Source organism: Trachinotus anak, unplaced genomic scaffold (assembly GCF_046630095.1).
Source record: "Trachinotus anak isolate AG129_WGS33_773 ecotype Australia unplaced genomic scaffold, CSIRO_AGI_Tana_v1 ptg000019l, whole genome shotgun sequence".
Lineage (NCBI taxonomy): Eukaryota > Metazoa > Chordata > Actinopteri > Carangiformes > Carangidae > Trachinotus > Trachinotus anak.
The window spans coordinates 5,475,535-5,502,151 of record NW_027273870.1 but is presented as its reverse complement, the minus strand read 5'-3'; the positions used below and the strand labels follow the sequence as shown (position 1 = coordinate 5,502,151).

The 26,617-nt window shown below is 44.1% G+C and overlaps 3 protein-coding genes across 6 annotated transcripts; 2 read left to right on the top strand and 1 right to left on the bottom strand.

Annotated features, from left to right (window-relative positions):
* The first annotated feature begins 2,445 nt into the window (after window positions 1–2,445).
* LOC139636059 (peroxisome proliferator-activated receptor gamma coactivator-related protein 1-like) lies at window positions 2,446–10,064 on the top strand. 2 transcript variants are annotated; one of them, XM_071503732.1, is made up of 11 exons: window positions 2,446–2,588; window positions 4,108–4,212; window positions 4,431–4,586; window positions 4,902–6,645; window positions 6,742–6,795; window positions 6,881–7,730; window positions 7,821–8,030; window positions 8,184–8,247; window positions 8,342–8,463; window positions 8,583–8,734; window positions 9,628–10,064. In XM_071503732.1, the coding sequence occupies exons 1-11, from the start codon at window positions 2,508–2,510 to the stop codon at window positions 9,726–9,728; spliced, it is 3,639 nt and encodes a 1,212-aa protein (XP_071359833.1). In that variant the 5' UTR covers window positions 2,446–2,507; the 3' UTR covers window positions 9,729–10,064. The 2 variants fall into 2 exon arrangements, with proteins under 2 accessions (XP_071359833.1, XP_071359834.1); XM_071503733.1 differs by lacking the exon at window positions 2,446–2,588 and adding an exon at window positions 3,338–3,358.
* Window positions 10,065–12,852: 2,788 nt separating this feature from the next.
* ogal (O-GlcNAcase like) lies at window positions 12,853–20,123 on the top strand. Its single transcript, XM_071503738.1, has 17 exons — window positions 12,853–13,243; window positions 13,443–13,494; window positions 13,769–13,866; window positions 14,589–14,719; window positions 15,122–15,293; window positions 15,445–15,543; window positions 15,657–15,796; window positions 15,905–16,049; window positions 16,217–16,315; window positions 16,443–16,705; window positions 16,794–16,968; window positions 17,655–17,740; window positions 17,937–18,029; window positions 18,115–18,203; window positions 18,282–18,402; window positions 18,503–18,632; window positions 19,301–20,123. Exons 1-17 carry the CDS (start codon window positions 13,171–13,173, stop codon window positions 19,435–19,437), a joined length of 2,103 nt encoding a protein of 700 aa, XP_071359839.1. The 5' UTR covers window positions 12,853–13,170; the 3' UTR covers window positions 19,438–20,123.
* Window positions 19,824–26,443, bottom strand: cant1b (calcium activated nucleotidase 1b). 3 transcript variants are annotated; one of them, XM_071503745.1, is made up of 5 exons: window positions 26,303–26,443; window positions 22,335–22,931; window positions 22,081–22,221; window positions 21,678–21,881; window positions 19,824–21,132 (listed from the first exon to the last, which is right to left on the bottom strand). In XM_071503745.1, exons 2-5 carry the CDS (start codon window positions 22,870–22,872, stop codon window positions 20,762–20,764), a joined length of 1,254 nt encoding a protein of 417 aa, XP_071359846.1. In that variant the 5' UTR covers window positions 22,873–22,931; window positions 26,303–26,443; the 3' UTR covers window positions 19,824–20,761. The 3 variants fall into 3 exon arrangements, with proteins under 3 accessions (XP_071359846.1, XP_071359847.1, XP_071359844.1); XM_071503746.1 differs by having other exon boundaries at window positions 22,335–22,988; window positions 26,303–26,368; XM_071503743.1 differs by lacking the exon at window positions 26,303–26,443 and adding an exon at window positions 25,135–25,248.
* Window positions 26,444–26,617: the final 174 nt, after the last annotated feature.

Genomic DNA, 26,617 nt, shown 5'->3' with positions numbered 1-26,617 from the left:
AGCATTAAGTTTTAAAGCAGTGGGTTCTTACCAGGAAGCGAGAGACTAATAGGAGATGCTATTGAATTGCCTTATGGCAAACATAACGTCTAGACTTTTTCATCTTGACTCCCTCTTTCCTTCCTCTAGGCATTACTCACTGAGTGTTGCACATCCTCTTGTGACAACATATGATATGCAATGACTGGCAGAGCCAGACAGAAGAGAAATTTCCTCATGATTTACATTTGAAGATAACCAGAGCCTGAAGTTTTCAGCACCAAACTGGTTGCGACAGGTGGCAGAACTAATTCAGACTTAATGGAAGTGTACTAAATCGCTGGAGTACTGCTTGGAAGAGTTAGACATTTTGGAAAATATGCACATTCACCGTCTTGTTGAAAGTTAAATGGGAAATTGAGACCACCTCCTTGCTTATCTCAGCTTAGCATATCTTAGTTTAGCTTAGCTTAGACTGGAAACAGAGGAACAGCTTGCTTGGCTCTGTCCAAATGAACAAAATAGCTCTAATGCACACTACTTAACATCTTTTATTTTCTTTGTTTAATTCATACAAAAGTCGAGGTGCAAAAACCACAAGTTGTGGTTCAAACGAATGAGGTCAAATGTGTTAATGTGTCAATGACTGAGTTTTAAAGGTGCTGGGAGCAGATTTTGTTATATTTATGCAGAGCTCGGCTAGCTGTTTCAAAAAATGACCACATAGAAGATTTCACTGTTTGTTTAATGGAATTTTTGTTTTTAATACAACAAGAGGTTTAAAATGCTACTGCTCAGCCTCTGACCAGATTTATCTGTAAAGGACAAACTCTCCAACTTCAGCAGAATTGATTTACCTCTGCATCACTGGTATCAGTGTAGTGTAATGGGTACTACAGTAGGGGAAGAGAGGAAAACACTTGGCTGCTGTGCTGAATATGTAAATGTAATCAACCATCCAAAGATCATCATATGATTTGTCAGTGGAGCAGGAGGCTCGGCGCTGCTGTAAGTCTTCATCAGCTAGAGAGAGAAATGCAAACACTGGTTTAGACAGCTGTATTTATTATTCAGACATTTAGAATAATTATTCATCATATATCAAGTTACATAGTGTGGAGCTGCACAGGATGAAGTGGAAAATCACGCCTGGTTCTGATTCATGTGGCTGCAAAGTCATGCAGCGTTTCAGCAATACAGTAAGTCATGTGAACACAACCGATAAATGCATTCGAATGTGTTCAATCATAATGATCTAGTGCACACTGTAAATGCTCTCTGAGGCCTGAGCACATTTAAATTCATGTGAAGACTTGAAACCGGACCTCAGTGGGTTCCATCTCCAGTGAAGCAGCGTAATAACACTGTTCTTAGACCCCAACAGCAAACCATGTCAAGGTGGAGAGTGTGTACACACGTTAATCAGCAAAGTCAACACATCAATATTGCAGCATCTGAACATGCAGATAATCTCTGTTTGTTCTGGTGATGAGGCAGACCACAGGAGGCAGATACACACCATGCTTTGCTGTATGCCACCACTTGAAGGGTTGACTGTATTATTGCCATTGACTCGTATGCTTTTGATGCTGTGATACTGATGGAGGATGCGTTGATGTTTTCATGACATTCTCAGCAGTTATAACACGGGAGATAACGAAGCGCTGCCAGTGTATTTAACAGCTCTACAGAGTCCTCTTTCCAATTTCAAGAGAACTCCCAGTTACACTATCAGAGCTCTCTCTATTAAAGCCTCCTACCATAAAGGGAAAAAACACATTCAAACAAATCATTAAATTCATAATGGGTAAGGCAGCCTGAGCAGAGCATCTGTCTACTTTGCATCATTTTGCTGCATTTTAACAGACATGAAAAACATAGCAAGCCATTTTTTTTTACCCTACTGATGCCTGCCTTGTAAAATCTGCTTCTACTTTATTAACAGGTACAGGTGACTTTTTCAAAACATTTCACAGGATTGGTGAATTACACGTATGTAAAACCTGTAGTGACGCTGTATATTCATTATGGATGGATCTCGGTACCATCGTTTGGCCATTAGGTGTCGCTGTTGAGCATTAAAGGAAATGAAAATGCAGAAACTCTGCATGAAAAGTTCAAGAAAGTAACATTTATGTGACCTAATTGACGACAGTAACATGATATGAAAACAGTCAAAAACACACAAAACAATAACTGTATAACCATGTGTGTTCTTTGTCTCAAAGATAAGAAAAGCTGTCCCCTTAATCAAATACCTCTCACCTGCGACAAATGATCGACACAAACGCAGCGATGCTTCATTATCTAAGCGTGTTTGCAGCTGAATAAAAACCTGCCGCTGGTTTTCAAGCGAGAAATTCCTTGATAATCAATAATACACACAGCTGACCTGGGATCAGATTTGTACTCCTCTCCTCGCCCTCCCTGATGGAGCTGGCGGTTACAGTCTGATCCCAGGTCGGTGTTCCCCGCCTGCTTCCGGCCGCTGACCACGCCGGCCTGCCAGCGGACCATGTGGAGGCAAGATGGCGGCGCGGTGGATGGGGGAAGACGGGGATTTAAATGCCGAAAACAGCGACTTTCTGGCCGGGAACACCCCCGATGAGGTACTGGTTTCCTGACTTTATCTGGTTCGGCTTGGGGATAACCGGACGCGGGAAGGTCCCGGTGTTTGAGGAAGTGTTTCACCGGCCACATGTGCCCGGAGCGACACGTGGCTGCAGCGGGGCTAGTGGCGGTAGTACCGGGGAGGTGAGCGGGGAGGCGGCTCGGCGGAGCGACTAACCCGCCGTTTGGACCGCATCGGCACGGAAACGGCTCGATGATGAGTTAGTTCACGTCATTAGCCCCCGTTCATGTCGACCACCCTCGCCGTTATGGGGGTTTAGCGTGTGAAAGCCGGAGGGGGAAACCGGTTAGTTTCCTCAAGAGTACGAGATGTTCCGGTGCGACTGCACCGTCAGCACTCCCGCTGTCTGCTCAGTGTGTTTTCATGCCTCGGTGCTCTCACTTAACACTCCTCCTTTTGCTGTCTCAAGCTTCATTTGAAGTTGTCTCCAGGTGGGCAACAGGATGAATCGTTATTCAGCCACATACAACCCTGCTAATGTGTAGTCACAGCGGCACCGGAGGCCGTCAGAGCTTCAGCCCGCCTCTCAGAGGTGCTGTCCCCCTGGTGTCCCCCTGCTGTCCCCCTGGTGTGCCCCTGCTGTCCCCCTGGTGTCCCCCTGGTGTCCCTCGGCCTGCTCGCACCTGTCCTGCACCCCTCACCACACTGCAGGAACTGGACTGTCTGCAGGCTGAGGCCTCACTGTGCAAACATTTTGTCCACACTTGACTCATTTCCTGCTGTTCCTCACACAGACAGGCTTAATGTGTGGGTATTAAGCCTCTGAGAGTTGTGTGTGATTTTTGGCGCGTTTTTATTTGTTTTATACAAATCCAACTACTGCAGTTAGTTGATTAATCGATGAGTCAATGACTCATTTTGACTATTTGAATCAGATGTTTGTCATTTTCCATTTAAAATGCCAAATGTTTGCTGTTTCTCAGTTGTGAGGATTTGTTTCTTTGTCATACATTATCGTAATATAATTGTTGGTGAGACAAAACATGACATCTGAAGACACCCCCTTTACAATTTCCTCATGTTTTATAGACAAAATAAATCGTGGAACAAACAAGATGAATCAATAATGGAAATTATTGTTACCTGGCGACAGGTATTCTGCAAGAATCAGTACCACACAGTATTTAAAGCTGGTCCACAGTGCTCATCCCCACATGGGCCTTTGAAATTCACAAACCTCAACAATAAAATATCCATCAAACCTTATCAGTGAACTGCTGTTACTGTATTGCAGTTGCAGATTTAACTTAAAATTCACTGGATTTTTTTTTTGTGGCTGTATTTGCAGCTTTGTCAGAACAGGCAGCTCTTCCTGTTTATGCTGAGAAAGTTAATTTTGAGCTTAATGCCTCCTGCGCCTCAGTTCCTGGACACACCCAGAGGACGGAGTGCATTGTAAAATTGCAGGAGGTAGAAATAGACCCGATCGGTGTGTGTGCACATTTACACAACATTGGTTTATTATAGTTTTTTTCTGTATGTCTGTGTCTCTGCAGTTGGTCCTGAGCAGAGGTGATGTTGAAGGTCTGGACATGGACGCACAGTCCTGTACAGATCACGCCATCTTGGCCATTTTTGAGGACTCCGCAGTCGCATCAGAGGTCAGTGTTAAATCTTATGAATCTGAATAAACACGTCATTCTGAGGAGCATCTCTGCAAGTTTCTACATCTCAGACGTTTAAAACATCCCTTAACATGTATCAGTGTTTGTGATCGTACAGTTTGCGTTACCTGTGTTGTTGGCTCTACTTCAGGGTCCAAAATGTGAGTTGTAGCACAGATAAATGAATAAATGTGGACACTGCTGTGTCTTCTCAGGGTAAGAGCGGAGTGGAGGAAGAGAGTGAGACCCTGCTGTCGGCCCTGTCCGAGATGCTGGACAGTGTGGAGGATGACGACGGGACTCTTTCTCCCTTTGATGTTCTACCAGACACCAAGCTCCTCAAGCCCCCACGGTGCAGGGAGAACTCAGAGGTGGGTTCATAAACTGGAACAACAAACAGAACGACGTATCTGCTGATTTAGTGCTTCACATGTTCCTTCAGGTTCAGTTGAATATGAGCTGCTGTTGAACGGAGAAGATACAACAACGCCTTGAATGTGTCCTTTCGTGAGGACTTCCGTGCTGCATGATAATTTGTATAGATATCAGCCACACTTTAACAGGCTGCGTGTGCAGAAGAGAGTTTGGCAGTGGAGTGCTTTCAAAATCTGCAGATCCTTTATTAATTGTTCTGCCTCCCAAAGATTAAAAACTCAAGATTTAAACCGCTCTCTCCTTCTCTTTAGGCAATTTCACTTGCTGACAGACCGAGACCAAGACCCAAATCACCCAATGTAACATTCACCATAAAGAGGGATGGAGAAAATGAAGATGAGGACAGAGTCGAGAGAAACAGCCTCCCACAGATGCAGTCAAGTCAAACATTGTTTTACTCCAAAACTAAGAACGCAGAGAATGAAGTCGAGGTCTTCACCTCAACTTCTCTCGTCAACCTGGTGAAGCTCATGCACCCCTACTGTCTGAAGCTGCACGTGGAGGAGGGCCACAAAGTGAGGAAAAACCACACTCTGTTCTCCCAGGAGGAGGTGTGGAGGTATGAGCGGCCCACTGAAGAGAACGATGAAGAGATAAACGTCGTATCTGATGATGAGGAACCCGTGAAAGAGACAAAGGGGAAAGAAGTGGGAGATGAAAAAAGAGGTGATGGTAAACTCCTGAAGAGTGTGTTGGTGAATGGAAGCTCACTCAGAGCGCCACCGTGCAGAGAGAGGAAAAGAGTGAGCTTTGGCCCCGTTCAAGTGGCTTCATACAATGAATCAGTGGAAAAGGCACTGAACGAGAAAAATCTAACGAGTGAGGCTGTGCCAGTTCCACCAAACAACACAAAAGCTCTTGGAAATCCAGCTGGGGCAGCACTTGAGCCCCAGACAACACCGTCCTCAGAAATGAACAGTAACAAGGGTGACGCTCTGCCACCTAGAGGTGAGACAAAGGCCAAATCACTCAGCCTCCAACAGTACAGACAGCTGCGCCAGAAGAGACAGCCCCTGGTGGAGAAACAGGGGAACTACACAACCAAGTGGCCCTCTGTGTCTGAGCCCCCGAAGGAGTTGCCCCCCATCCTCTGTTTGCAGGAACAAAGACAAAACAGCTGTGGACCAAAGACGACACACCACTGTCCAAACCATGATCATCTCCACAAACCTGGTCACAAGGCTTCACCCCATCGTGCCTCTCTACCACCACGGCCTCGCCCCTCAGAGGCAAAAGCATCCACTCATCTACGCTGCGGCGGACTGAAGCGCCTAAGAACTGCATCCAAAACCATCTCACCTGCTAGTCCACTGCCCGACGTCACATCTAACCCAAATCTGAATGTGCCTGAGAGCAAAAAAAGTCCAGTAAAGAAACCGACAATGCTCAGCAGCGATCCCCCAAATCCCGTCCTCGTCCCCCTGCCGGTCAGCCAAACGGCATCACCGTCCACTGCCCACAACTCATCAGAGTCTAAAGTGGAGTTTCTCAATACAGACTCCAACCTCCTGAGCACCACCCACTTAGCTCAAATCCAAAATGAATCATCAGCAGCGTTTCCTCAAAGGCCGACATCCTCCTCTGAGCCAAAGTCCCAGGTGTTGTTAGTAAACCAGGACGGCACCACCCTGCTTCAGGAAATGAAAAACAAGTTTACCGAGATAGCCTCAGATGTCTCCTGTAGATCTCCAGCACTTTGTCCTGCCTCAGCACGCACCGAATCTGCCTCAGCGCACAACAAACCTCAGCCACAAAAATCCACTCAGAGCCCAACAAAAGGAACCGAGCTGGATCCAAAGACTCCTCAGCCAGCAAGTCCCGATCCAGTGAGGCAGATACAGTGTCCTTCCTCCACGCCATGCTGTACTCAGCCACCTTCTCCTGCAGATACCCCAACACCACTACCAGAGGTTCCCCCAAGGATTTCCTCTCCTCAGGAACCACCACCCACTCTTGCGGTTGGCAGTAGAACGCAGAGTTCAACATCTGACTCAGGTAAACCACAGAGATGTAAAATGTGACATAATAAAGGCACTAAAACTGTGATTTGAACTGATGTATTGAGCACATGTTACTGTTCTTCGCCTTCAGGGATAGAAGCCCCGGATCTGACCAGCCTCCTGGAACAGTTTGAGGAAACACAAGGTGAGTGATGAGAGCCCTGGTCGCTGTTTATTTGGATGCTGACATCTGGTCATTGTTTAACCTCTTGTTGTTGTTCCTGCTGCAGCTAAAGAGGAGAGAGTTAGCGAGAACGACGCTGCTCCACACCTACAAACAGATGGACACATGGAGCCTGTAGGATCAGAAGAGACCTCCAGATTGCCACCGACCCCCTCTGCGGAACCCGTTGAACCTATAAGCGTTTCACCCGAGGCTGCAAAAACCCTCAGGAACCTGCCACAACTCCAAACATTGGAGCCTGTGGACATCCCCGAGCCCCTCGGCACCGAAATCATCCTCAGCACTGAGCAAGAACATCCTGCAAGACGCAAAAACCCTCCATCCAAAGCCATTCAGATCATCGACCCCCGTCCTTTACCGTCCAAGAGGACTCACGTTAGCACCCCAGAGCCCCCCGCTGCTCACACCTCTCCTCACATGTATTCATCTGTATCCTGCGATCACGATTACTGCGTGCCTGTGGATCATTCACTTACAAGTGCTACTGAGCGTAGCAGAGCTAAGCCCTCTTTACTCAAGGATGTTTCTAAAATTGCAAATGAATTTCAGGCGACAGCTCTCGACTCGAGTGCTGCTGCTGGATGGAAAACACCGACCTCGCCCGGTCAAACGAAGTCTGCGCCGCAGCATCACTCTGAACAACCCAGGACCAGGTCAGAGGCGAACCCATCCACAGACAAAGCTCTGCAGTTTTCAGGCTGCAGTGCTGCAAGTGAAGCCAGGGCGGCCCCATGCACTCTCCCTACACCTCCACCCAGCCCTCCCATCAGAGGGAGGGAGAAGAGGAGATATCGGAGAAGATCCCCTCATTCTGACTCCAGCTCCAGCTCTCGTTGCTCCTCCTCCTCCTCGTCTTCCTCCTCCAGCTCTGCGTCTCGCTCTCCAAAAAGACAGAAGTAATCATCTCATGTTAACCGTGATCATTATTTGTTTCTATTTGTCCTCCTTGTGCATCGTTCCCAATTCTCCATTTGTCCGCCTTGCAGGCTCCATCGCAGGCGTTCAGAGAGCAGTTCGTGTTCGTCGTCCCCCTGTCGCTCCATTTCCCGCTCCCCACCTCGGCGCTACAGGCTGTCTTACTCCAGATCAAGATGCAGCAGGTCAAGATCCAGATCTTGGTCTCAGTCCAGGTCCCCGTCCAGATCCCGATCACCATCCCCAGGGATTTGCCGGAGGCGGTTAAAAGACGTTTACAGGTTAGTTAATGTTGGAATTCTTGGAGAAATTTGATGAAAGGACAATCAAATGTAGGTGTTCCTCTAAATGCCACATTCCCTTGCGTCTCTCTGGCTTTCCTGGGTTTAAGAGTTTAATCTCAGTCTCCATTTTTCCCATCTTCATCACTGCAGCAGCCGAGAGTCCAGGAAGCTCAGGAGGGAGCACGAGATGAGGATTCAGAAACTTAAAGCCATAGTGAGTAAAAGATTATGACATGTCAGCTGATGTCTTTCTGGTTCCTCAAGATGAGTGATGAGCGGTGAGTAATTCTAAAAATCCTCCCAAACAGGACGAGCGCAGGGTGGTGTACGTCGGCCGCATCCGCAGTTCAATGACCCACGATGAACTGAGAGAACGCTTCTCTCAGTTCGGAGAGGTGGAGTGTGTGTCGCTCCACTTCAGAGACAGAGGGTGTGTATGTCCGCTTGAAAATAAACATTTTTTTCTCGTAACGTTTCACTTGTGTTTTTTTTTTCCATATGATTTATCATTATATCAGTATTCAAATTCTGCACTTTTGGTTCCCATAGCGACCACTACGGCTTTGTCACCTTCTACAACACGGAGGATGCTTTCGCAGCCATTGATAACGGCGGCAAACTGCGGAAGCCTGATGAGCTGCCGTTTGACATCTGCTTCGGTGGTAGACGACAGTTCTGCAACTCAAACTACTCGGATCTAGGTGAGACTCAAACAGACAGAAATGAAGCCAAGTACTAAACTGAAGGAAAACATGAATGAAGTGAAGCAGTGTTGCACTGGCTTTGTGCTCATGTTACATTTTATCACCTCGATACTGTACATGCAGGGTCAGGGGCCAAAATAACACCTTGTCAATGTAATTCAGTCCACATCAGCAAATCCACAAAGTAGCACCTCAGAACGTACTATGGGGTTGAATAGGGCTGCCACTAAAGGTTATTTTTCAATCAATTAATCTATCGTCTAGTTTCCCAATTAGTCTGTCAATTGAAACGATTAATTTTCCTCCAGAAAAATCAAACCGACACACTGGCACCAGCCTTTCAGTCTGCAGACAAGCCGCTGAAAACAAACTTTTCTAGATGCTTGGTGAACAGATGGTTTGATAAAGTAGCTACTTTACTTTTTATTGCACGTACAGTAAAGTCCAGTAAGAGTTGTCGCCAACTTGAGTAATCTTCAAGTTACCTTTACGTGTTTGTGTGTGTGTGTGTGTGTGTGTGTGTGTGTGTGTGTGTGAGTATGCTGTCCCCGCCTGGACAGGGGACAGAGAAGCAGCACGACCATAGATGATGAAACTGAAAATCATCCTGTGGCGGTCGATGTTGACGTTGTGGCTGACATCAATTCAGTCAATTTATGGGAAGATTTCAGATATTGAAAATGCTAATACTAATCGCAGCAGCCCCGGAGCTGAACACTTCTGTGAACTGTCAGCATGACCTGAACATTTTGACACAAAGGTGTAGTTATTTATTGCAGGGATGTGGCACTGGATCGTAGCACATAACACAGGTGTTCCAGTTGTTTTATAGACCACCTGTATTCGAATGTGGAAGTCACTGAACCTGTAAATGTCCCTCCCCTCCTCAGACGCGAACAGAGATGCAGAACCGTCTCCACCCAGGAGCAGGTTTGAGGACCTGGACTTTGATTCGTTGCTGAAACAGGCCCAGAGAGGATTAAAGAGGTAGCAGAGCACCGAGCTGGATGTGGCAATGACGAAAAGTTTTGGTTTTTTTTTCCTGAACCTCAGAGCTTTTTGCTCGCACTTATGTAGCAAACCTTTGTATGTTACTCAGTTTTGTTTTGTTTTTTTTACATGTTTTGACTCTAATATGCATGCAGTTTTTATGTGTGCAGGAAATATGAACAAATATGTAGCACTCTTAATTTGAAAACATGTTATAATGTAAACGTTTAAAGATTTTTGTTGCATTCCATAAACACTTACATTTTGTATATGTAAAAAAAAAAATAAAGTCTCTTATTGCGGTTCCTGATGAACTGTCAGCCACAAGTAAACAGAAGTTTGTTTGTTTTATTTCAGTTAAATCTTCACTGCAGATATTCTGACATCATTGAAGGAAAAGCTCAGCTGTAACTAATTACTCATTAAATGTAGTGGTCCCAGTTACCCAGCATGCATTGTACTGGGAGCCATGGAACTGGGACACCTGCTTGGTCTCATCTGTGTTTGACAAACTGTCCACTGCTGCTGACCTACAAGCCAGTTCTGCTTCCAGCTCTGTATCTTGTTCGTCTCATCTGGTTTGTCTTTTGGAAGTCCCTGGGCTTTTGCTGACTTAGAATCTCACAGCATCAAGCCAGTCTGTTCTGCAGGCCCCTAATCTTAAAGTCAGTCTCATACATTATTTTTCTTTTATCTAAATTGTCTCTCTGTCTCTCTGCACAGCAGCTCGGGCTCTTTGTAGGCTCTTTTTATCTGCTGTCTTCAGATCTTCGACAGCCTCATTCCCATCCCTTACAGAGTCAGCAACTTCATTAATGCTCACCACATCATGTGCTCTGGAAGTTTAAAGACCGTCCTGTCAGACATCAAAGCTGTTACATAAAATGTGGATTTTAATTGAGCATATCCAACATTTCAACATATTTTTCTGTCTCGGATAACTTTGTTAGGTTGTGTTTTGACTTCCCTACTCTCTCAATAGACCTTTCTTGTGGCATACTTAATCAGTTGTTGGTGTAACTAATAAAATTAATTGCACTCTGATTAAAATGTTTCACTTCCAGGGCCCTATTATGTCTCTAACAAGACATACAAGTTATTAGTTCAAGTTATTAGGCTTCTGATTGGGAGTCACTTTATCATTTAATTGCCATTTAACCAATTACAAATTTTAATTACTCTATAATAAAAAAAAAATACTAGGAACCCTCACTGGCACAGGTGCCATTTGTAATGCAACACTGGATAAAGAAGTAAATGAACTCAGAGGTATCAAGGGTAGGGAGCTCAAGATAAACCAATATGCTGCCTTCGCTTGACTGTTTTAGCTTCACTGTGCAAAAATGTTGACGATGAGTTTGATACTTAGACTGTTCTCAAAGTCGTCCTCTGAAGGGTTCTCTGTGGCCACCTTAAATCTGAGTTTAACATGTGTCAGTCAGTGTGCAACTTTGAACTTGACACCTCCAGTGCTCGTGCACTGAGAATGGACTTATGGTTTCATGTGTCTTGTATTATAATGTTTTAAATGAACATTTACTTATTCATTGATTTGGGATTTTGCAAAGAGGGAGAGAGAGTAAATGTAATTTAAATAATCTGTAGTAAGACCATATAACTTTTTTGTGGAGAAAGCAATTCAGACAGAAATTATTATTCCGAGCAGTGTTTTTATACATTTTAAAACTTGACTAGAGGGGATCTTTCAGCTGATGATGTTCAGGATTTTAAGGAGACCTTGTTTATTTTAAGCCTTTATTTTGAAATACAGGGCACCAGCAAATTTTACATAGAACAGGTGAAACTAATAACATTAATTCTTATACATCTCATACATTCTCACTTGTTCAACAAAGATTGTCAAGCCTCTATAAGCTGACACATAGGCCTAGTTCATCTAAATAGTTTGTGTGGCTGTTGGTGCCTAGTTTACAAGTCACAAATACTGACACATGTAATGTAGTGAAGGTCATGTGGCCATATCCCATATACAGTACATTCAGAAAGTATTCAGAGCCCCTCAGTCTTTTCACATTTTGATATGTTGCAGCCTTATGCTACAATTAAAAAGAATTTCCCTCATCAAACTACACTCAATAGCCCATATTGACAAAGTTAAAACAGAATTTAAGATTATTTTTTTAAGAGAATGTATTCAAAAAGGAAAAATAGGACAGGAAATATCACATTGACATAAATATTCAGATGCTTTCCTATGACACTTGAAATTTAGCTCAGGAGGATCCTGTTTCTATTGATCATCTTTGAGATGTTTCTACACCTTGACTGTGACCTGTCTGCTGTCACAAGGACCACTACAGGAAGCCATTACTGCTAGCTGCCACCACTGTGCACATTCTCTGCTGTGTCAGCAGAGGGGACTCCTCTGACAGATTTTATTTTTCTTATAAAGGACATACTGCCCAACTGATATTATTAACACAACCTGACTTGAACTAATGCACAGTGTATGTACAATTGTTGTATAATTACAACTCTTGTACAGTGTGTAGTGTATATTCAGCACACTGTATAGCCTAAGGTCTATTTTCAGGCTCTATTTCTTTTGTCATTTCTTTTTTTTTAAATCTTACTTTTATACTTTATTCAGTCTAGTTATTGTGCAGGATTTAGCCTTTAATTGCATTGCTTGTAATTTATCTACCTTATTATTGTTTGTCTGATGTGAAGTGTTATAAGGTGTCTATTGATCATTCAATCTATCATTCTGAGTTCATTTTACTTGTTTTACGTTTTTTGTTTCTGTTAATAATGGCAATCCATATGAGGTCCTGGTCCAGGGGCCCTTGACCCCTTGGGGCCCATGGACATGTGCCTGGTAGCTGTTGATGGATTCAGTAATCCGTCCATGTCTGTAACCCACAGTGTTGTTTAGACTGGTTTGTGTTTTCAGGCGAACTGTCTCTTTAAGCCTCAGGGACTGTCTCTTTAAGCCACAGGGACACTGTCTCTTTAAGCCTCAGGGACACTGTCTCTTTAAGCCTCAGGGACACTGTCTCTTTAAGCCACAGGGACACTGTCTCTTTAAGCCACAGGGACACTGTCTCTTTAAGCCTCAGGGACACTGTCTCTTTAAGACGTTCACCCCGGCGCCAGACGCGTTCAATAAACGTGCGTCTGAATCTGAGGTGAACTTCAGTCATCACAAAACAAAAACTGCCTCTCTGAGGACTCATAACCTGTAGACTTTAGATCATGTCAGCATCGTGTTGCGCAATAATGCTGTTTGTGTTTAAACTTGACTGGTCTGCGCAGGCGTGAGAGGACGGCGCAATAAAAGGGAATCAAATGAAACGCTGGCGTCCAGAGCTCTGACTGACTGACGGCGCTGAGTCAGAGCCGGAGCTGCTGTCTGAGCATTAGGAGTCTGAGCGAAGAGACAGAGACATTAGACCACTCAACATCAACCTTCACACTAAACCATGTCGAAGCCGAGCGGTGCCAAGAGCCGAACCCAGACCGGGACGAGGCGGTTCATCAGTGGAGTAGTAGAAGGTGAGCGGGCTGGGAGCAGGGGCCCGGACTGGACCACCCGGTCCCAGCCCCCAGGGGTGTCTCTGCTACAGTACAGCTCCTTCAATCAGAATGTAATCATCCAAATTCGTGCTGCAAACTCCAGTTTTATTTTCTGGAAACACACATTTGATGATCGCGTCACCACATAATGATCACTTCTGACCTTTGCTTGGTGCAGGTTTTTATGGGCGACCCTGGACTATGGAGCAAAGAACCGAGCTGTTTAAAAGGTGTGTGAACTTCCTCCCTGAATAAGTGCAAGGAGCATGGCAGGAAATGGTGACCACTTACTGTAGAGCCTAAAAATGGCATCATAGTGGTATTGATGTGTGGAACAGGGTTGACCACACACAAACAAACAATATATAACAAACATGGATTTATTCTATTTACTGATGTCTCCTGATCCTGAGCGCTCACATGCTTAGCTTCATTTTCACTTTTAAAAACACTGTGGCTGACATATTGGTTGCTGCTGATCACTGCTGGTGTTGGGATCTGCAGGGAGCAGAAGTGGGGTTTGAACACATACCTGTACGCTCCAAAGGATGACTACAAGCACAGGATGTACTGGAGAGACCTGTACTCTGCTGAGGAAGCCGGTGAGTCTCACCTCTGCACATATCTTTCACATTTTTCTTTTTTTCCTAATCATTGCCTCCATTTTCAACCAGTCCCTCTTAAAAAGTCAAATTTCAAAATAAATTATTATATTATAGTTTATCATCTTATCAGGACCCACTGTACCAACAATACACAGTGGTTATTAGCATGCCTGGGATCCACCATGCAGTTAACCAGATAAACAGGCTCTTCAACAAAAAACACACTCAGCTAAGGCTGTTTTATATCTTAGTAAAACATCAGGATCCTTGTTTGGGCTGAAATGCAACTGCAAATGATCCAAAGCAACAAATTAAAACACTAATAAAGACTCATGGGGGTGTTTTCTTTTTGTATCAGTCTCAACAAGGTCCCATCCCGAGTCATCATTATCTCCTTAGAGACACGGTTTAATTGCTCAGTTTGGTGCCTCTCTGTTGGCTGCCTGGATGTTATCAGTAATGTTACAGACTGAAGGGCAGTGGTGATAATCATCACTGAGAGTCATGTCTCTGGCGATTCTTAAGTGCAGGTCAAAACGAACACTATCAGCAGCCATCACATATTGTCTGTATTTGTAAATTCCTTTGCTGTTGTGGCTATTTTTGTGATCAGCAACACCATCATTGGCATCAAGCTACAGTGCCTTGCAGAGGGGCATTTTAGCTCGGAGATCCTCATTAAACAGCCTTTCTTCTCTCATCTCTTGCTCTCCTCCCAGAACAACTCGTGGCCCTGATATCAGCAGCTAAACAGCACAACGTCGAGTTCATCTATGCAATCTCGCCCGGTCTGGATATCACTTTTTCCAACCCGAAAGAGGTCGCTGCCCTGAAGAGGAAACTGGATCAGGTAGGACTTTGTATGCAGAATGAAGATGAAGGGCGGAGCACAAGAGATAATTTAATAACTTTATGGCTCTCTGAGGGTTTGTTTGGACACCACATTACTTTTTATGAAACATGCAGCAGTAAAATAGAAGCATTTGATGCACAGGAAGTAGGTCGACATGCAGCCGATGGCCCTGACACCGCTGCAGGTAATGGGGTTAATTCCCGGTGGAGAAGCTCTTGAGAATGCTTGCTGCAAGGTGCTTTGGAGAAAAGTCTCTAGCAGGTGAAGCTAATTTTTAGACTGTATCTGACCTTGTTGCAATGTGTATTTTCAACAGCATCTGAAGTTTTAGTTTGTCGTTTAAATTTGAATTCAGTCTGAGAAATGGCGATCACCTCGTTGTCCCTGTCTGTTCGGCAGGTGAGGGAGTTCGGCTGCACGTCCTTCTCTTTACTGTTCGATGACATCGAGACCGAGATGTGTCCAGCGGATAAACAGGCGTTCAGCTCCTTCGCCCACGCTCAGGTGGCCATCACTAATGAGGTGTTCCAGCACCTGAGAGAACCTGAGACCTTCCTCTTCTGTCCTACAGGTCCGACAGAAGGGCGGCTTGAAAGCGACATAAGATTTCCTGTCAATATAAGCTCAGCCAAAAGGCATCCACAACTATGTTGAATCTGTTTTGTTTTTCATGGTATTGGTTTAGTTTTTCTTATCATGCCACTGTTGTTCTGTTTCTCCAGATTACTGTGCTGCCTTCTGCACCCCCAACGTGGCCCAGTCCTCCTACCTGCACACTGTGGGGGAGAAGCTGCTGCCTGGCATCGACGTACTATGGACTGGTGAGCTTACACTGAACCACAACCTATGACTCCACAGGAATAATCACTGGCAAACTTTTACAATCCATTTTAGAAGAAGTCATTAAAAAAAAAATTATATATATATATTTTAGGTCCAAAAGTGGTGTCCCACAAAATCTCAGTTGAGTCCATAGAGGAGGTGTCCTCTGTCCTAAAGAGGGCACCAGTCATCTGGGACAATATCCATGCAAATGATTATGATCCCCAAAGACTTTTCCTGGGACCCTACAAGGTAAATATCTGCCTGTCACCATTTACATTAATAAAAGATGGTATTCTAACATTTCCTACAGGTCAGGGTCTATATCCTGATATAATCAACCTTATCTTTTCTGAACAGGATCGATCCACTGAGCTGATTCCCAAACTGAGAGGAGTGCTCACCAATCCCAACTGTGAGTTTTACCCAAACTTTGTGGCCATCCACACTTTGGCTACATGGTGCAAAGCAACTGCTGATGGAGGACCAAGGGATGTGGAGATGGGTGAGTGTCCAGTGTTGTTCTTTTTTAAAAAAGACTGAAATGCATTTTCCAAACACCCCAACACATTTATGTCGATAAATGACAATCACGTCCTTGCTAAAGCTTAGTGGCACAACATGGGAGTGGAGTCTGCACATTGTCTCACTGTCCCTGACCTTCATCACCAGGTGATGAGGAGCAGGACCCCTGCTACAGTCCCCAGAAGGCTCTGACCCAGGCCCTCAATGACTGGCTGCGGGAGTTTCTGAGCACGGATCAGCCTGGAGGTAAAGTCTCATGAGAGAACACTTCTCAGTCAACATTTGATGTACTGTTCCCATAATGTTGCAAAGCAGTTGGAGCAGTGTGAGAATCACATCGAGACAAAGTGTCACGCCCTCCTCATCCTTCCAGGCCCGTGTCGTCCTCCAGCTCGTCTCAAGAAAGAGTCGTCAGACGAGGAGCCCATGCAGACAGACATGGGAGAAGGCTCCTATGTTCCTGGCCCTGGGGAGAACCCGCTCTACACAGCTGAACCTCTGACCCTGGACGACCTGAAGCTGCTGTCAGACCTCTTCTACCTGCCATATGAGCACGGGCCCACAGCCAGGACCATGCTGCAGGAGCTGGACTGGCTCAAGAGCAACAGTTGCGCTGCCACTGCAGAGACAGACAAGGTGATGTTGTGCATTTGTAGTTTTTCCAACCACAGATAACTTTGCAGGCATGTTATGCTCTTTAACACAGCCAATGGTGTTTCTTCAGACAGCGGAGTGGTGCTCAAGAGCACAGCGGTTTGATGACACGTGTGACGCGGTGGTGCAGATGTTTAACCGCCTGTCAAACGCCCCGAACCGCAGCATTCTGTACGACCTCTACAACTACATCTGTGACATTAAGAGTGGAGTCGGTCTGGCTCGTGCCTATGTGAAAACACTGGGTGAGAAAATTAAAATCTTCTAATGATGGTCAAACTACACAGGCTGCTATGTAAAGGATACAGTATGTTGGAGAAAAGCTGCCGTGGGTTCAGTTTATTCAAAGGACAAAAGGAGCACAGGACTTCTCCTGTTTGTGTTCCTGTGTCTAGTTCCACTACATGTCATGATGCAGATGAAAGCTACTGATGAATGGAATAACCCAACAGAACGTGTTGATTATAACAGTAAACTAAAGAGAAAGATGTAAATAATATGCAAAATAATTATATATTAAAACCTGTAAGATTTAGCCTTAAACCCTGTTGTTTAAATCTGCACTGTGCATTTCAGTGTGCTACGTTTTTAATGACATTTTAAAATAAGATTTATGAAATTAGTTATCACTATAACCTTTAAAGACCAATGTCTATAATAAGACATATTCCTGAGCTTTTATCAGGATTCCCATGTAAAGTCTAAACAGAGTGGCAGAAGCAGGGATACATGAGACCGTAATGACAGGATCTCCAAAAACAAAACAGCTACAGCAACTGTGAAAAATGGGAAAGAAACTCTGCATTTGGACTGAGAAGATGATGGATACTCACACTTAATTACTGGTCACTGGCAACTGAATGTGGTTACACTAAAATGAAAAGCCTACTATAAACGGTTTAAATGTTGCAATTTTTTTTGTCTTCCACAGGAGGGCAGGGTCAACCGTCCACCCAGCTTATGAACGATGACCCTGAGCCCTGGGGCTTCAGAGGAGGGCTCTCTGGAGAGTTCCAGGTGATCTAACATTGCAGTGTCTAAAGCCGCAGACATATTTGAAATATTTTTTTCTCATTAGTTGTACTAAATCTTCCATTTTCCCCACAGGATGTACTGTGATAATTGTCATTAATAGGACAATGCAACTACTATATATCCTCTTTTTTATTAATAAATTATTAATGTAGCTCCATATGAATATACTGTATTACAGAGAATGCTGCCCGGACACGGAAACAGGGACCTGTTCAGACATCCTCCCATGACAGCAGTATATTGCATACGGCCATACTGCCCTGAGGACAAGGTAAAGAAGGCAGGTCCTCAGACATCATGATGCAGTTTGGGTAAAATCCAGTAGCGATGTTGCACAGTGTTGTTCCCTGTCTTAGACGGAGGTGCAGAGGATTTTCAAGGAGATGCAGAGAGCAGGAGACAGCAAAGTCCCCCTGATGACGCAGCCTCCACTTATCTGTGACAGGTGAGAAAGAATCAATTACTCTGATCCTGAGAATTCATGCTTTTGTACGATCTTGACGTTGCCTCTGTCCCACTGCAGCCTGGCAGGAGGTGAGATCTCCCCTTCCCCTCAGTGCGCTTTCGTCCTGGAGGATGAGATTGGGACGTGTGGTTACGCACTGGCACTCGTTGATGCCAAACCAGCTGCCGCCAAGATTCAGGTGATCAAATGCAAGAATCGTTCTCCAGATGATGATGATGAGGAGAATGATGGTGATAAAATGCAATGTTATTTCATCGTATGTTATCTTCTACCTCCAGAGGGCAATAAGTGACTCAGTGTTTGAGGAATTCCCCTCCTTGATCACTATACAAGTGCTGCCCCGGGTCACTGATCCGTCTCCAGCCAAACGTATGATCGGTCAACTGTTGTCCTCCATCAGGAGCAGTGGTAGGTGCACCTAACCATAACCTTACCTTTGATCAATCAGAGATGTGCCTCATGAAAGGGGCCTGCTATCACATTCATTCACACTCTCAGGTTTCATGGGCTGCATATTCTCCACAAGGAGGAGCTGTCCAGCCAGTGTCACAACAGCCCTTCACCTGCAAACCAGTGTCTTTTATCAGACAGGGAAGCCACTGCAGTATCAGTGTATACCTCCATATGTAGATATTATGGTATTGAACCAGGCAAAGAAATGAATAACTGCTGCAACTATAATACTAAAACAGATCAGTTTTTTAAAATTTCTTAATACAAACCATGTGGAACTCCCTCCTCACCTCTGCAAAGTAACGAGGACAGTCCTGGTCGGATGAGTGGCGTTACTTCTGTATTCTTTCAATTTATTGGTTCAAAATGACAACCCTCAAAAACACACACCCAAGATAAACAGCTGCACTCATGGGTTGCCGGTGGATTGTGATAAAATGGCATATGGCCTGTAGATAGCATATTAACATCTACATTAGTTTTAATTCTGCTGAGCACCACTGATGCTGCATCACTTTGTTCCAGTAACGACCAGAAGTTTTTTTCTTTATCAGTTAAAGGTTTGAAGGGTCTCTCACACAGAAGAGATTAAATAACAAACACCATATGGGTTTTCCCTGCAGGTTCAAGAGGAGCATTCTGTGAGTTAAGGCAGAGCGATCGAAGGATGCTTGACTTTTACAATAAACTGGACTCCTTCAAACCCGTTAAGGTGGCCAGTCTACCTCATGACATCCTCACCATGGCAACAGGCCTGTGAACAAGATCAAAGATTTTCCCCAGGTTGGAACTGTTGAGATAGAACTGATGATGAACTGATCCAGCCTCTCGCTCTCTCTCATCATGTTTGTCAGTTCATGGAGATAATCTGTGTAATTTAACAGCCATCACCATTAACCGATCTTCCCCGTGTGAAGCTGTAACATTAGTCATGGAAACACTCAATGGAATTTGTGTAACAGACCATTGTATAATTAAAACTAATGCAAAACTGTTGAATTTGTAGACATGAAAACTGTAAAAAGTATACTGATTATTTTTTAGATAAAATTGTGTTAACTCAGAACAATAAAAATGTTAACGACATACAGTACAGATACAATATTAACAATCTGAGTTGTTATACAGTCAAACATAACAAGACAGTGAAACAAAAGAAGAAATTTTAATTTGTATGTTGAGAGGATGCAAAAGGAATATATTAATAGTCAATCTTTAAATGAAATCGCTGGTGTTCACTTGTCCAATTTAACGTGTTCGCCGACATTTGAGCTGGACCTGTCCAGAATAACTTGTGTTTATGGAGCAGATGTTGCTATGCATCAAGTGCAGTGCATCAATGACTGGACCCGTTATATTAATAATATAAACTGAATAAGAGAAACATCAGTGTGTCAGAACTGGTAAAATAAAACACAAACGCAACAAGTTAGCTTAATATTTCAAGTCATTGAAGGACATTCATTCATTTCTTTTTTTTCTTAATGTTCTATGCTGTTTCACCTTGTTCCCTTGTGTGTCTGACCTGCAGAGCTTGTCTGTAGGAGAAGAAGTCCACATTAACGTGGTGTTCGACAGACCAACAGCTACTAATAAACAAACCCTTCTACCCAGACTCCTCTGGGATATCAGTAGTGTCCAATCAAACCAGGAGGTTTAACAAGTATGAGACAGCGTTGTTCTACCAGCACTGATGTAAGGTAGTTAAGGCTTTAAAACATTGCATCTTATTTGCAGGTGAATGACAACTGACAATTTAATGTGTGACAGTGTCGCCTGTCACCGCTTGGCTGCATCAGGTACACACAGGTCTGTAGTTGGTGAGACTTGATGTCCTTCCTTGGTGGTGAGGCTTTGTCCTGCCCTTTTAGCCTCTCTTGTGAGAAGATTATAAAATATATAATTCGTAAAATAATTATGAAATATATAATTTGTGTCATACTGATTATTGCACAGTAGAATTGAGGGGGGAATGTAAAACCTAAGACTTTAAACAACAGTGTTGCATAAAACAGTCCACATCTTAATCCTCTGAAACATGGAGGACCCCTGCAGAGTTAGGAAGATGTTTACCTTCAGCCCTGTCAAATAAACTCAAGCCCTTCATACTTCACATCCCCAATCTTTGTCTCAGGCATCAGCACCCGACCGTCAAGTGTAAATGCAATGATGTAGGTGGCAATCCTGCCTGCATCCTCCTCTGATTTTAGAGCCACAATAATCTGATCGTCCGTGTCCGGAACAAATTTAAATGAGGAGAACCCGTGGGTGGGGTTGAGTGGTCCGACGTGCCGCACGGTTATGTAGCTGAAGTCTGCGGGGCAGGACAGGAGGAGGTTGGTGGCACGCCGCTCGTCTGCAGTCTCTTCGTAGTGCTCGTGACTGGCACGGCGAGGGAGGAAGAACCAGCGCTGGAGACGCTCACTCCAAGCCGCTGATTCATGGATAAGGTAGCCTGTGGAAGGGAGGGGTAACAGAATGAGTAAGAGCTGACACGAGTGGTATTTCCACTTTTCAAGGGCTATTTTCCCTCCGCTTTTATAGTTTATTTGGGTGACTCACTCAAATCTCTGTAAACAGTGTCAAGATCAGGATGAGAAGTTCATAGAGATGTTTTCTTTGCTCATCTGAGTTGGTAAACCCGCACCTTCAAAACTATTTAATTGCCTGAGTTGTCTTTCAGTCTACATGCAAGCTTCCCTAGCCTCCTCTGGGTGGAGGTTGGTAGGGGTTTAAGCAGCCTTAGAATACACTAGAACTGAACATCAAAGATAAAGGAAGAAATCAGTGCTTTTTTAAAATAAAGATGTAAATACAATATTATCCTCCAATTAAACTAAATACTGTTTTAAATACAGTTAGTGCAATTGGAATACTACTTAAAAAAAAAACCTTAATTATGAATACAGAACTACACCCCTTGAAGCCAATAATAAGATATATCAACTCTGACATTGTGCGTGGACAGGGCTGTAAAGAGTAAATGAAATCTGTCAGCACCTGGTGGTTGGATCCCTGCTGCTCTCCGCAGGGCATTGTAGTATGGCACCCAATTCTCATGCTCCACGTCGCCATGGTAGCCAACAACTTTAACCCACTCTGGGTTGTTGTTGACAACTTCCCCAGAGGTTGTGGTCCACTCCTTCCCCAGGCCACCAACATACAGGTGTTCATCCTTCACTGCCAGCCACTCAGCCTTGAACCCTGCGCACACAGAAACAGGACAGATCTGTGAGGAGGCCTGAGGATCTCCACAGAAGTTGGCCTCAAGACAAGGAAAGGTTACACTGGTTGTCTTCAGTGAAAACCAAACCAAAAGCAGTTTTTTTTTTTTTGTTTTTTTTTTTTTAAACTGTTCTGGTCACCATACCCAAGCCAGTGTGAGACTCTACTAGAAACTGACCTTTGGAGACTGAGCCATCACCGTCAGGTAATATAACCCAGGGGACCGCCTGGTTTCCTTCGATCCTGTACACCACGCCTGTGCGGTCGTCTACACTGTACAGGTGACCGTTGAACACCACAAGCTCTGACAGCTCCATACCTGCGACACGGTTAATAAATAGTTAAATAAAATTAGGTAACTAAAATACTGATTTGAACACACAAACATAATGACTATACATATCAATAGATAAGTTCTTAATCAAGTTATACCTCGTCCCTTCTCAGCCAGATGACTCTCTAGGGTGACAGCCTCAGCATCCCACTCCACCTCCAGTCTGTCAGCGCTCTCTGAAACAGTCAGATAACCTCTTTTCATGTAGCTGAACCATGTCTGGTCCTTCGAGCTACGTGAGGCTGTGTCCAGGTCTGCGATCACACCGATGCGGTAGCGGATGCCATTCTTCGTCTTCTCCGGTGGACTTAAAGGGTAGGTGTCATTGTAAGGTTTTTCCCTTTTGTGCCGGCGGGCGAGGTTTCCTGCAGTTCGTCTGTAAGTGTCCCTGTAGATGTCATCCTCACCCTCATTGTACAGTTGTAAACTGTGAGCCCTGTTGCGGTAGTAACCTCTGGGAGGAGTATCTCTGTTCCCCGCTGTCCGGTGCAGATACAGTATGAGCACTAAAGCCAACAGGGTCGCCACAGTGATCGCCCGCCATTTTGGGTGAAAGCGTGAGTCCGAGGTGGCAGTTTGTGTCATGGATGCCAAGGCCACGGGGAGGCCTCGGAGGGCAACACCAAAGGAGGTCATGGAAGTATTGTCGTCATTCTCACCATCAGGCGTGGACTGGGGGTGATCACTACCATAGCCTGGGACAGAGTAGACCAGGGGGAAGCAGGTCAGGAGAAAAACTGGTGGATATAAAACTAAGAATAGAAAAAAAACTCTTAATATGTCTATCTTTTTATTTGTTTTCAAACCAGATTGTTTTCTTTTTGAGGAAGACTAAAATATCTAGACGTTTCAGTAAGTGTTTAAGTACTCAAATCATGTTAAATCTTCTAGTCAGTGTTCATTACATGGTACTGTGTAGTATGAGCTGAAATTGTTTTCAGCTTACAATCACTATCACTATTTATAACCACTTTGTATTATCAATTCCAAACATTTTTATAAAGTTTGAATAGAAATCAATAGGTGGAGAAGATGAAAGAATGAACACAGGGGAGGAGGACATGTTGGGAAAATAGGCTCTTGTCCCCATTGTTCTCTTTTCACAACAGAGCTTTGTTGTGTTGTTCAAGCAGAACCACTATCTGCATACTGAGTAGGTAGCTGGCATGTCATACTTCCTCGGGAAAGAAATTCATCTCACTCTGTTATGTTAAATTATGTTGTTCTTCTTGGCTCCAAATATGTTTGATGTTTATGTTTTCACTTGGACAGAAGTTCAGCTCAGAGTTTCTCTAGTGTTTGATGGCAGAGGTGAACAACCTCACATGAAATAAAGACTGCCTCCACTCGCATCAGAAAAAAAAAGTATCCTCTAACACTAACCTTGTTGAGTGAATATTGTTTAGGCCACCATCTACTAACTGCACTGATCATGTGATGAGATGCATTAGTATCCTGGTAAATAACGTCCTATGGGAAACCATGTTTTTTTGTGGATGCAGTGAAATACTCAGAGCTCACTGGGTAAAAGGAGAAATGCTCTGTCATCAAGTAAAAACCAGGGTGTTTGTCTATTTTTAATATAATTTGCAAATACAAAATCTCTCTAATGAACATGTTGACAATAATACTGCATATAATACCGTTATAATACTAATATAATACCGGTACAACTCACGTCTTCTGTTGGTCGTGCACTCAATGACTAAATGTAATGAATGACTCAAATAAAGCCTGAAGTCCAAATCTAAAACCGTGCTGGCAATATGTAGAAGTTCACAAATTGAACTCACACCAATATAATAATACGTGAACTTTGAGTGCCATGTAGAGTTGGCCGTAGCTATTGTCGACTTTCACTTGAGTTACAAACAGGTTCCTTAATTCGTTTTAAGTGCAGGTAATGGAGCCGAAATAACACAGCATAACACGCCCTGCTCGTTGAAATATGAGAGGTGTTCTTGTTTTGGGAGCACATGCACATCAAGGTGACCCTTGACCCCTCTGTCGTCAAGGGCAACTAACTGGTTCAGTAAGTACATTCCAGTGCTGGCACTCAGCCCACCTGCACTGGGCCACATAATGTGGTGGCTTCCTGTCTGAATTATTTTACAGCAGTAACTGGGCAGTATTATAAACATAAACACATCTTGAGACATGACCACCCTTTGATAGTTGTACAACAAAAACCAACATGCAGCACAACAGGCCTTTGTTTATTCCTGCTCTTTAGAAAGCCATTTCCTGAAAAAGTAAGCCCACTTCCCCGGCAATTACAAACCATCGCTGAGATTCAAATGCATGACTGCATAACGTTGCATGAAATCCACATCATAACAAATGCAGCATCAAACTAATGCAACTGTTAATTACACATTAATGGTAGAGTGGAAGTAATATCTAGCTGTGTCTGATTTGGCTGCACAGAAAAATCGTCACCTCTTAGCAACCCAAAACAAATGTCCCAGTAGCATCAACAAAAAGTCTGTCTCTGTGTAAGAGCAGCAGCAGCCAACAGCACTGCTCAGTCAGTACTGAAATAACTATGTTCTAAAATATGGGTGTTAACACAAATTAGTTTTTAGAAATATTTGCCAAGAGTCCATTTGGTATTATTGAAATGGACTACATAATCTTACATCATATACAACCAGTAAGCATTACTTTTTCCCTCTGTCTCCTCAGCAGCCATCTGAAAAGTTAAACCTTCTCAGCAAAGAGTAACATGCTCCTTAACACACGCACACACACACGCACACATCTGACTTGCAAACTCTTGGCCAACAAATAATGCCCCAATTGTCACTACTGTATGCATGGCCCATATTCCCCATCTCTCTGCAGCACAGACCCAAACACAGCCTTGCTGTACGCTGTATGAAGAATTCAATTATTCACCCTTCCTTCGCCTCTTCTCCCCTGAACTCTCTGTGACCATCATGCTGTCCTCCTTTGCACGCATCCTATAATAAACTCCACGTCCTTCCAGCCCTCTATCTCTCACGAATGTCTGATCTCTATCTCACCAAGTCTCCTCCTTTTCTCTCTATCACACTATCTCAAGTTTCTACCCACTCTTGTAGATCCAAGAAAGAAAGCCAGGCTTCATTAAAAAATGATCATAATTAAGTAAATAAGGAAGAACAACCTTGGCATGGAATCCAGCCCTTCAGGTGTAGTGTATTGGACTTGAAATAATGACTTGGACGAATTAAGAATAAAGACTAAGGCTCTGTCAGTGATTACTGATGAATGAGCACACTGAGAACAAGTCTTGCTGCATTTTCAATGTGGGCAAAACTATGTGTTTGGGTGGGTTCAATACATATACGCCTACATTACGTTTCATGTTTATGTGTCCTGCTGGTTTGTCTGACCTTCAGTCTCAAGTAAACACTGAAAGTCATAACAAAACCCATTCAAGTTTTTCCATCAGCAGAACCTAACTCCTACTCGACAGAGAAAGAAGATGAAACTGTGGCGGACAACAGGTAGTTGAGTAATCACTTACTCAGGTTGACCACCAACGCCAAGTCTTTCAGAGCTTTTACAACTGGACTGGGAGTTGACTAAACAAACAAAACAAGCTGAGGTCCTTGTCCTCATTAGATCTTTGTTAATACTAACTGGGAATGGCTGCAGAAACATTTCTCGCTACAGCTCGCAAACCCTCCGAGTCTGAGTCCCGACAGCCACGAAGGCAGAGACATGACGAGCCACTGAAGCACCGGCAACACTTGTAAACTTTTCCCGGCTGCCCGTCACAACAACGAACCTAAAAAAACTGTCATATCACACAAAAGTTAAAGAATTTAACGCCCTTGTGAATAAGTGAGCTGTCAGGTAGCTAAACACTGGCTTATACAAGAAATAAAAACACGCCGGTTCCATTTAAAAATGTTAGCTTTGTAGCTAACGTCAGCTAGCAACTGGAGCCTGCTAGCATTAGCCTTAGCCAGGCTGCCGTTAGTATTACCAACAACCTCAGTAACTGGGCTAACGGCGCTGAACTGAATTGAGACTTTATCTGGTGGTCACTTTGTTGTCTTTAAACATTTGTGCTCACCTGGTGCAGAGGGTCTCCGAGCCCGCTCGGTTGAACATGTCTGATGGGCTGTTTGGCCAGTGCTGGCGGCTTATCCACGGTTGGCTCCTCCTGCCTGGAAACTCTGCACCAGCTGAACTGATGTCGTTCACGGTGACAAACACTGAATTACTGAAGTCTAAACTTATCACAACAGGGTTGATTTTTTTTTTTTGCCAACTGACTAGAGCTTAAAAACAGAGGGAAATGTTTCGGGAATAAACCAAACCAACAGAAAATAAGCCCTCTGACCACGGACGGATTCACGTTTCAGAGGACTGCGGGGTAAGAAATGAG